This window comes from Ranitomeya variabilis, chromosome 5 (genome assembly GCF_051348905.1).
Source record: "Ranitomeya variabilis isolate aRanVar5 chromosome 5, aRanVar5.hap1, whole genome shotgun sequence".
NCBI lineage: Eukaryota > Metazoa > Chordata > Amphibia > Anura > Dendrobatidae > Ranitomeya > Ranitomeya variabilis.
This window is the reverse complement of record NC_135236.1, coordinates 194,117,425-194,130,933: the sequence shown is the minus strand read 5'-3', so window position 1 is coordinate 194,130,933 and position 13,509 is coordinate 194,117,425. Positions and strand designations below refer to the sequence as shown.

Sequence of the window (13,509 nt, the reverse complement as noted above, 5' to 3'; positions counted from 1 at the left end):
ATGCTACACTAATGCCAAACATGTGGACGCTAAATGTGGTTTAGGCACATTGGGGCTTAGAAAGGAAGAAGGAATTTGAGAGCACAGAATTTGCTGGTTTTCTTTTGGGGTGAGAGGAGCCACAGCGCTTTTCCAGAGCCTTTGAGCTACCAGTAACATGGAAGCCCCCTATATTTCCGTTAACAGATGAGGGACCTGAATGGGCACTTGCTTTTCTTGTGGATTGAGTTGAAGCTTTTAATGGGAAAATTTTACATAACATTTGGGATCACATCTATCTGGCGCTCTACGCTGAGCACTTAGATCAAAGTTTCCATCTAAATCTCTGAGTGATGTGATTCAGATGAAAACCCCGAAGGATCCATTTGCTATAATGATGCAGCAGAGTTACACTGAACTCCGTTTGGCCTCTATTCAGTGGTGTGCTTCTTTTCAGAAGTGCACAAAACTGTGGTCGACCGCGCTTTTATGTACGCTAAAAAGACGGACACAGCCAGATCATAGACCAGATCGCGTCCACAATGCTTCCATCTGCCTCATTATAGGGAATTTTCCGCTGGGGGCTCCGTCTGAATCATGTATTTCAGAGATTTACCCGGAAGCCCCGATGTAACCGATCAGAGTAGGATAAATGTGAGTCGAGCCTTATCTTTGGGAGGCAAAATAAACAAATCAACAGCAGGTGAAGAATTGGATTTATTTATATTTTATGCCGTTCCTCATGCATTATAAGTGATTAGACAACTTCTTTGGGTCGGTGTGATTACAGCGACACCAGATTCATATAGTTTTTTTATGTTTTGGCTGCTGTCACACACTAAAAAACACTTTCTATTGCAAAAGCATTCCATATTTCACATTCCATATATATTTTCCATATTTTATCAGAGTCATGTGAGGGTTTTTTTTCTTTTGGAACGAGTTCACATTTTTATTGGTACCATTTTTTGGCACATACAATTTTTTGATCGCTTTCTATTCCAATTTTGTGAATGATTAAAAAACAGCAATTTAGGAAATATATATATACTTTTTTTTTCTTATGCTGTTCACCATATGGTAAAAATGATAAGACAGATTTATTCTTTGGGTCAGTATGATTACAGCAATACCACATTTATATACCGCAGTTTTTGTATGTTTTGCCGCTTTAACACAATAAAAACTATTTTATAGAAAAAAGAATTTGCACCTCTGTATTCTGAAGCTATAGCTTTTTTATTTCTCTGCTGACAGAGCTGTATGGTGGCTTGTTTTTTAAGTGACAAGATGGCGTTTTCAGTTATACCATTTTTAATTACATTTTACCACGTTTTATTTCACTTTTTGTTCAATGATAAGATCTACAGGTGCTTCACACAAAATTAGAATATCATCAAAAAGTAAGTTTATTTCAGTTCTTCAATACAAAAAGTGAAACACATATTATAATGAGTCATTACAAACAGAGTGATCTATTTCAAGTGTTTGTTTCTGTTAATGTTAATGATTATGGCTTACAGCCAATGAAAACATAAAAGTCATCATTTCAGTAAATTAGAATACTTTATAACACCAACTTGAAAAATTATTTTAAAATCCGAAATGTTGGCCTACTGAAATACATGTTCAGTAAATGCAGTCAATACTTGGTCGGGGCTCCTTTTGCATCAATGCGGCGTGGCATGGAGGCGATTAGCCTGTGGCACGGCTGAGGTGTTATGGAAGCCCAGGTTGCTTTGATAGCAACCTTCAGCTAGTCAGGATTGTTGGGTCTGACGTCCCTCATCTTCCTCTTGACAATACCACAAAGATTCTCTATGGGGTTAAAGTCAAGCGAGATTGCTGGCCAATCAAGCACAGTGATACTGCTGTTTATAAACCAGGTATTGGTATTTTTGGCAGTGTCTGGACAGGTGCCAAGTCCTGCTGGAGAATGAAATTTCCATCTCCAAAAAGCTTGTCGGCAGAGAAAAGCATGAAGTGCTCTACAATTTCCTGGTAGACGGCTGCGCTGACTTTGGTCTTGATAAAACACAGTGGACCTACACCAGCAGATGACATGGCTACCCAAACCATCACTGATTGTGGAAACTTCACACCAGACATCAAGCAGCTTGGATTGTGGCCTCTCCACTCTTCCTCCAGACTCTGGGACGTTGATTTCCAAATGAAATGCAAAATTTACTTTCATCTGAAAACAACACCTTGGACCCCTGAGCAACAGTCCAGTTCTTTTTCTCCTTGGCCCAGGTAAGACGCTTCTGATGTTGTCTATTGGTCATGAATGGCTTGTCACAAGGAATGTGACACTTGTAGCCCATGTCCTGGATAAGTCTGTATGTGGTGGCTCTTGAAGCAATGAATCCCAGCAGCAGTCCAGTTGTTGTGAATCTCCCCCAAATTTTTGAATGGTCTTTTCTTAACAATCCTTTCAAGGCTGCGGTTATCCCGGTTGCTTGTGCACCTTTTTTTTACTTTTTGTATTGAAGAGCTGAAATAAATTAACTTTTTGATAATATTATATTGTCTGCATATATACAATTTTACGCAACTACACAGATTTATGGATATAGTAATTTTTCCATTTTTTTAAATATTTTTAAAATATTAACTTTTCCTTTACATTTTGACTAAGTCCCTCTATGGGATTTTAACTTTCATTACTCTAATTGCTAGAATAATGCATTACAACCGTTGGTATTAGGCCGGGATCACACTGCTGTTGATTCTCTCATGCGAGAAAATCGGGGTCGATTATGAAAATACTTAGTTAGAGTTTGATCTGAGTGTCAGTGCACTGTGCTCCGATTCTCTTGCATGAGAGAATCACAGCACAGGTGTGGAGTAGATAGAGAAAGTAATATCTCCATCTTTTCCATTGCCTGTGTATGCGGTAATAGCACTGCAGTGGGATGACATCCGAGTGCAGTCTGATGTTTTCCACGCACCCATACACTTGTATGGGTGCGTGTGAGCCGAGTCTCGAAGCATACTGCAATTGTTTTCTCATGTCGAATAGACATGAGAAAAAAAAATCACAAATCTCAGCTGCCCCATAGAATAACACTGGTCTGAGTACTATGCGATAAAACATTGCACAACACCTGGCTATGTTATCCACTCGTGTGAGAGAGCCCTTGTACTGACAGAAGCCTCTCAGACCATGCTCTGGGCATGTCATGACGTACCTATACATGATCGGTTAGAACCTCTATCTGACCATGTGGGGACGAGCTGTGTTGGTTTGGCGCCAAACATAGCGTTTACTTTGGTGGCCAAAAATTCAATTTTGGACTCATCTGACCATAGCACCTTCCGTCATACATTTGGGGAGTCACCCACATGTCTTTTGGCAAACTTAAAACGAGTCTACAATTTGTGAGTGTAATTTTTAAATTTTTCTGCCCACTTTTCCATAAAGCCCACCTCTATGGAGTGTACGGCTTATTGTGGTCGTATAGACAGATACTCCAGTCTCTGCTTAGGAACTCTGAAGCTCCTTCAGGGTTACCTTTGGTCTCTGTGCCGCTCACCAAAACTCTCAGCCTGGGTGAGGACGGTATTAATCAGAGAAGCAGCGCAGAGACCAAAGGTAACCCTGAAGGAGCTGCAGAGGGATAAATGCAGGGACAAGAAACTTCTTGTTTCTACATAGAACAGATAAAAGAGAAGAATTAGCAGGGTAGAAAGGCAAAATGAGCAATTGTAACTGCACAGTACTATATAATATGATGACTGCAATATATTAAAAGGATAAAACAGTTGAAGTGAGTGTTTCTTTAAAATAACATTACAGCAGTCAGCCATCAGTGTTTAACCCCTTCCCGACCTTTGACGCCACGTAGACGTCATGAAAGTCGGTGCCAATCCGACCTGTGACGCCTATGTGGCGTCATGGTCGGATCGCGTCCCTGCAGATCAGGTGAAAGGGTTAACTCCAATTTCACCCGATCTGCAGGGACAGGGGGAGTGGTACTTCAGCCCGGGGGGGTAGCTTCACCCCCCCGTGGCTACGATCGCTCTGATTGGCTGTTGAAAGTGAAACAGCCAATCAGAGCGATTTGTAATATTTCACCTATGAAAATGGTGAAATATTACAATCCAGCCATGGCCGATGCTGCAATATCATCGGCCATGGCTGGAAAACCTAATCTGCCCCCCCACCGATCGCCTCCCCAGTCCTCCTTTCCGCCCCGTACTGTGGTCCGCTCCCCTCCGTCCTCTTGTCCGCTCCCCCGTCCTCCTGTCCGCTCCCCCCGTGCTTCGATCTACCCCCCCGTGCTCCGATCTCCCCCCCGTGCTCCGATCTCCCCCCCCCTCATACTTACCGAGCCTCGCGGTGTCCGTCCGTCTTCTTCATGGGCGCTGCCATCTTCCAAAATGGCGGGCGCATGCGCAGTGCGCCCGCTGAATCTGCCGGCCGGCAGATTCGTTCCAGGTACATTTTGATCACTGTGATAAAACCTATCACAGTGATCAAAATAAAAAAATAGTAAATGAACCCCCCCTTTATCACCCCCATAGGTAGGGACAATAATAAAAATAAAGAAAATATATATTTTTTTTTTCTTCCCCCACTAGGGTTAGGGTTAGGGCTAGGGTTAGGGTTAGGATTAGGGTTAGAATTAGGGTTAGAACTAGAGTTAGGGTTAGATTAGACTATGTGCACACATGGTGCGGATTTGGCTGTGGATCCGCAGCGGATTGGCCGATGCGGATTCATAGCAGTTTTCCATCAGGTTTACTGTACAATGTAAACCTACTGAAAACCAAATCCGCTGTGCCCATGGTGCGGAAAAAAACGCGCGGAAACGCTGTGTTGTATTTTCCGCAGCATGTCAATTCTTTGTGCGGATTCCGTTTTACACCTGCTTTTCAATAGGAATCCGCAGGTGAAATCTGCACAAAAAACACTGGAAATCCGGGGTAAATGCGCAGGTAAAACGCAGTGCCTTTTACCTGCGGATTTTTCAAAAATGGTGCGGAAAAATCTCACACGAATCCGCAATGTGGGCACATAGCCTTAGGGTTAGGGTTGGATTTAGAGTTCGGGTTGGAATTAGGGCTAGGGTTGGAAATAGGGTTAAGATTAGGCTTGTGGTTAGGGTTAGGGGTGTGTTGGGGTTAGTGTTGTGGTTAGGGTTGGGATTAGGGTTAGGGTTGGGATTAGGGGTGTGTTGGGTTAGGGTTGTGGTTAGGGGTGTGTTGGGGTTAGGGTTATATCTAGAGTTGGGATTAGGGTTTGGGGTCTGTTGGGGCTAGTGTTGGAGTTAGAATTGAGGGGTTTCCACTGTTTAGGCACATCAGGGGTCTCCAAACGCAACATGGCGCCACCATTGATTCCTGCCAATCTTGCGTTCAAAAAGTCAAATGGTGCTCCCTCCCTTCCGAGCCCCGCCGTGCGCCCAAACAGTGGTTTACCCCCACATATGGGGTACCAGCATACTCAGGACAAACTGGACAACAATTATTGGGGTCCAATTTCTCCTGTTACCCTTGCAAAAATAAAAAATTGCTTGCTAAAACATAATTTTAGAGGAATGAAAATTTATTTTTTATTTTCACGGCTCTGCGTTATAAACTTCTGTGAAGCACTTGAGGGTTCAAAGTGCTCACCACACATCTAGATAAGTTCCTTGTGGGGGTCTAATTTCCAAAATGGGGTCACTTGTGGGGGGTTTCTACTGTTTAGGCACATCAGGGGCTCTGCAAACGCAACGTGACGCCCGCAGACCATTCCATCAAAGTCTGCATTCCAAAACGTCACTACTTCCCTTCCGAGCCCCGGCATGTGCCCAAACAGTGGTTTACCCCCACATATGGGGTATCATGAGAAACTGGACAACAACTCTTGGGGTCAAATTTCTCCTGTTACCCTTGGGAAAATTAAAAAATTCTGGGCTAAAAAAATATTTTTGAGGAAAGAAAACATTATTTTCACGGTTCTGCGTTATAAACTTCTGTGAAGCACTTGGGGGTTCAAAGTGCTCACCACACATCTAGATAAGTTCCCTTGGGGGTCTAGTTTCCAAAATGGGGTCACTTGTGGGGAGTTTCTACTGTTTAGGCACATCAGGGGCTCTGCAAACGCAACGTGACTCCCGCACAGCATTCCATCAAAGTCTGCATTTCAAAACGTCACTACTTCCCTTCCGAACCCCGACGTGTGCCCAAACAGTGGTGTACCCCCACAAATGGGGTATCAGCGTACTCAGGAGAAACTGGACAACAACTTTTGACTTTTGGGGTCCAATTTCTCCTGTTACCCTTGGGAAAATAAAAAATTGTGGGCTAAAAAAATCATTTTTGAGAAAAGAAAAATAATTTTTTATTTTCATGGCTCTGCGTTATAAACTTCTGTGAAGCACTTGGGGGTTCAAAGTGCTCACCACACATCTAGATGAGTTCCTTGGTAGGTCTAGTTTCCAAAATGGGGTCACTTGTGGGGGAGCTCCAATGTTTAGGCACACAGGGGCTTTCCAAACGCGACATGGTGTCCGCTAATGATTGGAGCTAATTTTCTATTCAAAAAGCCAAATGGCGTGCCTTCCCTTCCGAGCCCTGCCGTGCACCCAAACAGTGGTTTACCCCCACATATGGGGTATCATGGTACTCAGAACAAACTGGACAACAACTCTTGGGGTCAAATTTCTCCTGTTACCCTTGGGAAAATTAAAAAATTCTGGGCTAAAAAAATATTTTTGAGGAAAGAAAACATTATTTTCACGGTTCTGCGTTATAAACTTCTGTGAAGCACTTGGGGGTTCAAAGTGCTCACCACACATCTAGATAAGTTCCCTTGGGGGTCTAGTTTCCAAAATGGGGTCACTTGTGGGGAGTTTCTACTGTTTAGGCACATCAGGGGCTCTGCAAACGCAACGTGACTCCCGCACAGCATTCCATCAAAGTCTGCATTTCAAAACGTCACTACTTCCCTTCCGAACCCCGACGTGTGCCCAAACAGTGGTGTACCCCCACAAATGGGGTATCAGCGTACTCAGGAGAAACTGGACAACAACTTTTGACTTTTGGGGTCCAATTTCTCCTGTTACCCTTGGGAAAATAAAAAATTGTGGGCTAAAAAATCATTTTTGAGAAAAGAAAAATAATTTTTTATTTTCATGGCTCTGCGTTATAAACTTCTGTGAAGCACTTGGGGGTTCAAAGTGCTCACCACACATCTAGATGAGTTCCTTGGTAGGTCTAGTTTCCAAAATGGGGTCACTTGTGGGGGAGCTCCAATGTTTAGGCACACAGGGGCTTTCCAAACGCGACATGGTGTCCGCTAATGATTGGAGCTAATTTTCTATTCAAAAAGCCAAATGGCGTGCCTTCCCTTCCGAGCCCTGCCGTGCACCCAAACAGTGGTTTACCCCCACATATGGGGTATCATGGTACTCAGAACAAACTGGACAACAACATTTGGGGTCCAATTTCTCCTGTTACCCTTGGGAAATTAAAAAATTCTGGGCTAAAAATCATTTTTGAGGAAAGAAAAATTATTTTTTATTTTCACGGCTTTGCGTTATAAACTTCTGTGAAGCACCTGGGGGTTTAAAGTGCTCACTATGCATCTAGATAAGTTCCTTGGGGGGTCTAGTTTCCAAAATGGGGTCACTTGTAGGGGAGCTCCAATGTTTAGGCACACAGGGGCTCTCCAAACGCGACATGGTGTCCGCTAACGATTGGAGCTAATTTTCCATTCAAAAAGTCAAATGGCGCGCCTTCCCTTCCGAGCCTTGCCGTGCACCCAAACAGTGGTTTACCCCCACATATGAGGTATCTGCGTACTCAGGAGAAAATGCCCAACAAATTTTAGGATCCATTTTACCCTGTTGCCCATGTGAAAATGAAAAAATTTAAGCTAAAAGAAATTTTGTGTGAAAAAAAAGTACTTTTTCATTTTTACGGATCAATTTGTGAAGCACCTGAGGGTTTAAAGTGCTCACTATGCTTCTAGATAAGTTCCTTGGGGGGTCTAGTTTCCAAAATGGGGTCACTTGTGGGGGAGCTCCAATGTTTAGGCACACGGGGGCTCTCCAAATGCGACATGGTGTCCGCTAAAGATTGGAGCCAATTTTTCATTGAAAAAGTCAAATGGCGCTCCTTCCCTTCCGAGCCCTGCCGTGCGCCCAAACAGTGGTTTACCCCCACATATGAGGTACTAGCGTACTCAGGACAAATTGGACAACAACGTTCGGTGTCCAGTTTCTCCTTTTACCCTTGGGAAAATAAAAAAATTGTTGCTAAAAGATCATTTTTGTGACTAAAAAGTTAAATGTTCATTTTTTCCTTCCATGTTGCTTCTGCTGCTGTGAAACACCTGAAGGTTTAATAAACTTCTTGAATGTGGTTTTGAGCACCTTGAGGGGTGCAGTTTTAGAATGGTGTCACTTTTGGGTATTTTCAGCCATATAGAACCCTCACAACGCATGATATCCGAGGGATGCAGAACACAATAGTGACTTCTGGTCTGTGAAATGGTGGAACACAGAGCTTCTGGACATGACCACAAGGGTGGGAGCAGTCTCCTCGGCTCACATATCGCCATCAGACCAAAAATCAGGGCAGGTTAATTTAGGTGCATGCGCACTACCAACTACTTCCAGCAATGGGATATGAAGTGCACATGTAAACTACACTCCTCCATTAGGGACAGGTGGCATACTCACATTGAGATGTTCTGAAGTAATGTACATTAATTCTTCACTACTGACATGAAGCCTCTCATACAGGATAGTGTCTGCACCTTTGCAGTAAAGTTTAATTTGACCTTCAGGATTTCGCACTGGTAAAAAAAGAACAACCTTGTTAACGGCAATAGATAAGTTTGTGAAGCATGCAAAAAAATCATATCTTTCCCAAAAGGTATATAAATACTAAATACAAGCAAAAATTATTTTGGTGCTGCGTTATAACAATGATCTACAACGTTAAGAACATTTTTTCTTTTCAACGTGTCCAAGTGTAGGAGTGGGCAATTCATTTTTCAACGGGCCACGAGACAGTGATTATTGTGGAGGCCTGAACCAACCGGCCGAATTTCAAGGCGTTGTCCCATGAACAAGTTTATTTTAATCAATAGATCTTGGAATAATAATTAGTTCCACAACTGGATGTGTTAAAAACTGTTCTTGTATGGAGATGATCCACACAGCCCCCCTACAGAGTTTGATACCATCACTGCTCATCCATACAATATAATACACCCATACACACTCTGATGTCCCTGTAGCCCCATACACGGTATGATGCCCTTCAGTTTCCCCATGTGCTGACTGAGAATTAAAGAATAAATAAAAAGAAATTAAAAAAATCAAACTATTCGGTTAACCTTGTTCCCTTTGATGCACTGCTCCCCTCCATGTGGACTGAGGCTACGCACAGCAGGCATGGTCTAGGATGTCCCAACAACTCCTGCGCAGAGTCTCAGTCACACAGATTGAATGGTGGAAGAGGATGGTGACGGAGAGGCAGTACATGGTGGTGGTGCAGTACATCACTATTTCGAGCCCTTTGGTGAGCTGGACAGAAACAGCCACAGGGCCAGATGTGGCCCGTGGGCCACACTTTACCTCTGTCTGTTCAGGGGTCCCTCTGATCAAACAATACATGGGCTGTGGATGACTGCTTGATCAACACCCGCTCCACTTGGCAATGTTTAGTGTTTGATTGAACTGCTCTGTTCTGTGCTTAGTGGGCATTTATGATTTTCGTGATTACAGTACCCTCTTGGTTTATCATATATATGCCCTCTATTTACAGGATGTACATTTAGCTTACAGTGATATAATTGGGCTGCCCTATTCTTTATTTTTTAAACCCTATACAGTGCCACTTTTTATTGAATAACCTTTTTTATATTCTAATAAAGATTGTTATTTTTATATGAATTTTGAGTCTCTTGCTTTATTTTTATCATTATGCTCATTGGGGTAACATGGATACAGTTGAAATCAATTGTCTATTGTAAGGAGCAAAAGTGTGAACGACTCTCTGTCTCGCTATTTAACAAATTTGTTGGTCCGCAAGAGAGGACAGACTGCCCAATTTAGAGAACATCGAGGGAACTGGGACAGGTAACTTTATTTGGCCAGTGCAAAATTGTCAATTTAATGGGTGCGTTGCATAGAATTACAAGTGGCATAATGTATTGTATTATGTATTATGGGGGCATCAGGTATTGTACTATGGGGCACTGTGTATTGTATTATATATTATCGGGCATTGTGTATTATATTATATATTATGGGGGCACTGTGTATTGTATTATGGGACACTGTGAATTGTATTATACACTGCTTAAAAAAATAAAGGGAACACTTAAACAACAAAATATAACGCCAAGTAAATCAATCTTCTGTGAAATCAAACTGTCCACCTAGGAAGCAACACTGTTTGACAATCAATTCCACATGCTGTTGTGCAAATGGAATAGACAAAAGATGGAAATTATTGGCAATTATCAAGACACACTCAATAAAGAAGTGGTTCTGCAGGTAGGGACCACGGACCACATCTCAGTGCCAATGCTTTCTGGCTGATGTTTTGGTCACTTTTGAATGTTGGTTGTGCTTTCACACTCACGGTAGCATGAGACGGACTCTACAACCCACACAAGTGGCTCAGGAAGTGCAGCTCATCCACGATGGCACGTCAATGCAAGCTTTGGCAACAAGGTTTGCTGTGTGTGTCAGCAGAGTGTCCAGAGGCTGGAAGGCTACCAGGAGACAGGCCAGTACACCAGGAGACGTGGAGGGGGCCGTAGGAGGGCAACAACCCAGCAGCAGGACCGCTACCTCAGCCTTTGTGCAAGGAGGAACAGGAGGAGCACTGCCAGAGCCCTGCAAAATGACCTCCAGCAGGCCACAAATGTGTATGTGTCTGCACAAACGGTTAAAAACCGACTCCATAAGCATGGTCTGAGTGCCTGACGTCCACAGATGGGGGTTGTGCTCACAGCCCAACACCGTGCAGGAGGCCTGGCATTTGCCACAGAACATCAGGATTGGCAAATTAGCCACTGGCGCTTTACAGATGAAAGCAGGTTCACACTGAGCACATGTGACACACGTGACAGAGTCTGGAGACGCCTGCAACATCCTTCAGTAGGACCGGTTTTGGCAGTGGGTCAGTAATGGTGTGGGGTGGCATTTCTTTGGAAGGTCGCACAGCCCTCCACATGCTCGCCAGAGGTAGCCTGACTGCCATTAGGTACCGAGATGAGATCCTCAGACCCCTTGTGAGACCATATGCTGGTGCAGTTGGCCCTAGGTTCCTCCTACTGGAGGACAATTCCAGACCTCATGTGGCTGGAATGTGTCAGCAGTTACTGCAAGATGAAGGCATTGAAGCTATGGACTGGCCCGCCCGTTCCCCAGACCTGAATCCGATTGAACGCATCTGGGACATCATGTCTCGCACCATCCACCAACGTCACGTTGCAGCACAGACTGTCCAGGAGTTGGTGGATGCTTTAGTCCACGTCTGGGAGAAGATCCCTCAGGAGACCATCCACCGCCTCATCAGGAGCATACCCAGGCATTGGAGGGAGGTCATACAGACACATGGAGGTCACACACACTACTGAGCATCATTTCCTTGTCTGGAGGCATTTCCACTGAAGTTGGATCAGCCTGTTACTTCATTTTCCACTTTGATTTTGAGCATCATTCCAACTCCAGACCTCTGTGGGATATCAGTTGTGATTTACGTTGATAATTTTTAGGTTTTATTGATCTCAACACATTCCACTATGTAATGAATAAAGATTTACAACTGGAATATTTCATTCAGTGATATCTAGGATGTGGGATTTTAGTGTTCCCTTTATTTTTTTGAGCAGTGTATATTATTAGGGCATCGTGTATTGTATTATGGGGCACAGTGTATTGTATTATGGGGCACTGTGTATTATATAATATATTATGGGGTACTGTGTATTGTATTATGGGGCACTGTGAATTGTATTACATATTATGGGGGCATCGTGTATTGTATTATGGGGCACTGTAATTCATTATACATTATGGAGGCAATGTGTATTGTATTATGGAGCACTGTGTATTGTATTATATATTATGGGGCAGTGTGTATTGTATTATATATTATGGGGCACTGTGCATTGTATTATATATTATGGGGGCACTGTGTATTGTATTATGGGGCATTGTGTTTTGTATTACCTGGCATCATGTATTGTATTATAGGGCACTGTGTATAGTATTATGGGGCATCGTGTATTGTATTTTGGGGCATTGTGTATTGTATTATGGGGGCATCATGTATTGTATTATGGGGCACTGTGTATTGTATTATATATTATGGGGCACTGTGTATTGTATTATATATTATGGGGGCACTGTGTATTGTATTATATATTATGGGGGCACTGTGTATTGTATTATATATTATGGGGACACTGTATTGTATTATATATTATCGGGGCACTGTGTATTATATTATATATTACAGGGCACTGTGTTTTATATTATATATTAGGGGGGCACTGTGTATTTTATTATGGGGCACGGTGTTGTATTATGTATTATGGGGCACTGTGTATTGTATTATATATTATGAGGGCACTGTGTATTGTATTATGGGGCACTGTGTATTGTATTATGGGGCACTGTGTATTGTATTGTATTATATATTATGGGGGCACTGTGTATTGTATTTTAGGGCACTGTGTATTGTATTATGTATTATGGGGCATCGTGTATTGTATTATGTATTATGGGGGCATCAAGTATTGTATTTTGGGGCACTGTGCATTGTATCCATGATTAAGACTGTGTAGGTTGAAACCTGTAGGATTCATTCCTTGCACTGGGATTGCTCATCTGCATATCTGTGTTTTTTAATATGATGATAAATAAATGTTTTAAGAATTATATCTCCTGTGGTCGCTGGAGACAACTTTTCTTGTGCATTGTATCATGGGGCACTGTGTATTGTATTATATATTATGGGGGCACTGTGTATTGCATTTTGTAATATTGGGGCATCATGTATTGTATTATGGGGCACTGTGTATTGTATTATGTACTATGGGAGCAATGTGTTTTGTACAATGTATTATGCGAGCATAGATTATTTTGTTAAGTACCGTATTATTGGGGCATCGTGTACTGCATTATGGGGGCATTGTGTATTGTATTTTGTATTATGCGGTAGTTGTGTATGTAGTATGTATTATGGGGCATCTAGTATTGTACTATGGAGGCATTGTGTATGCATTACGTGGCACTGTGTATTGTATTATGGGGCATTGTGTATTGTATTATGGGGGCATTTTGTATGTATTACAGGGCATCATGTATTGTCTTATAAGGCATCGTGCATGTATTATGGGGACACTGTATTGGATTATGTATTATGGAGCATCATTTTTGTATTATGAGGGCTTTGTGCATGTATTATGGAGTCCTGTATATGTATTATGGGGCCTCGAGTATTGTATTATGGGGGCATTGTAAACAGTCGTGCTCAAAAGTTTACATACCGCGGCAGAATTTTTGATTT

General features: G+C 42.6%; 1 protein-coding gene across 4 annotated transcripts in view; it reads right to left on the bottom strand.

The window, feature by feature from the left end:
- ATP8B4 (ATPase phospholipid transporting 8B4 (putative)) overlaps positions 1–13,509 on the bottom strand; it is a 327,013-nt gene that overhangs the window by 57,672 nt on the left and 255,832 nt on the right. For all 4 annotated transcript variants that reach the window (XM_077263705.1, XM_077263703.1, XM_077263704.1 and 1 more), the window contains one exon: positions 8,655–8,770. In XM_077263705.1, the coding sequence (XP_077119820.1) occupies positions 8,655–8,770 (116 nt within the window). The remainder of the gene's footprint in view (positions 1–8,654; positions 8,771–13,509) is intronic.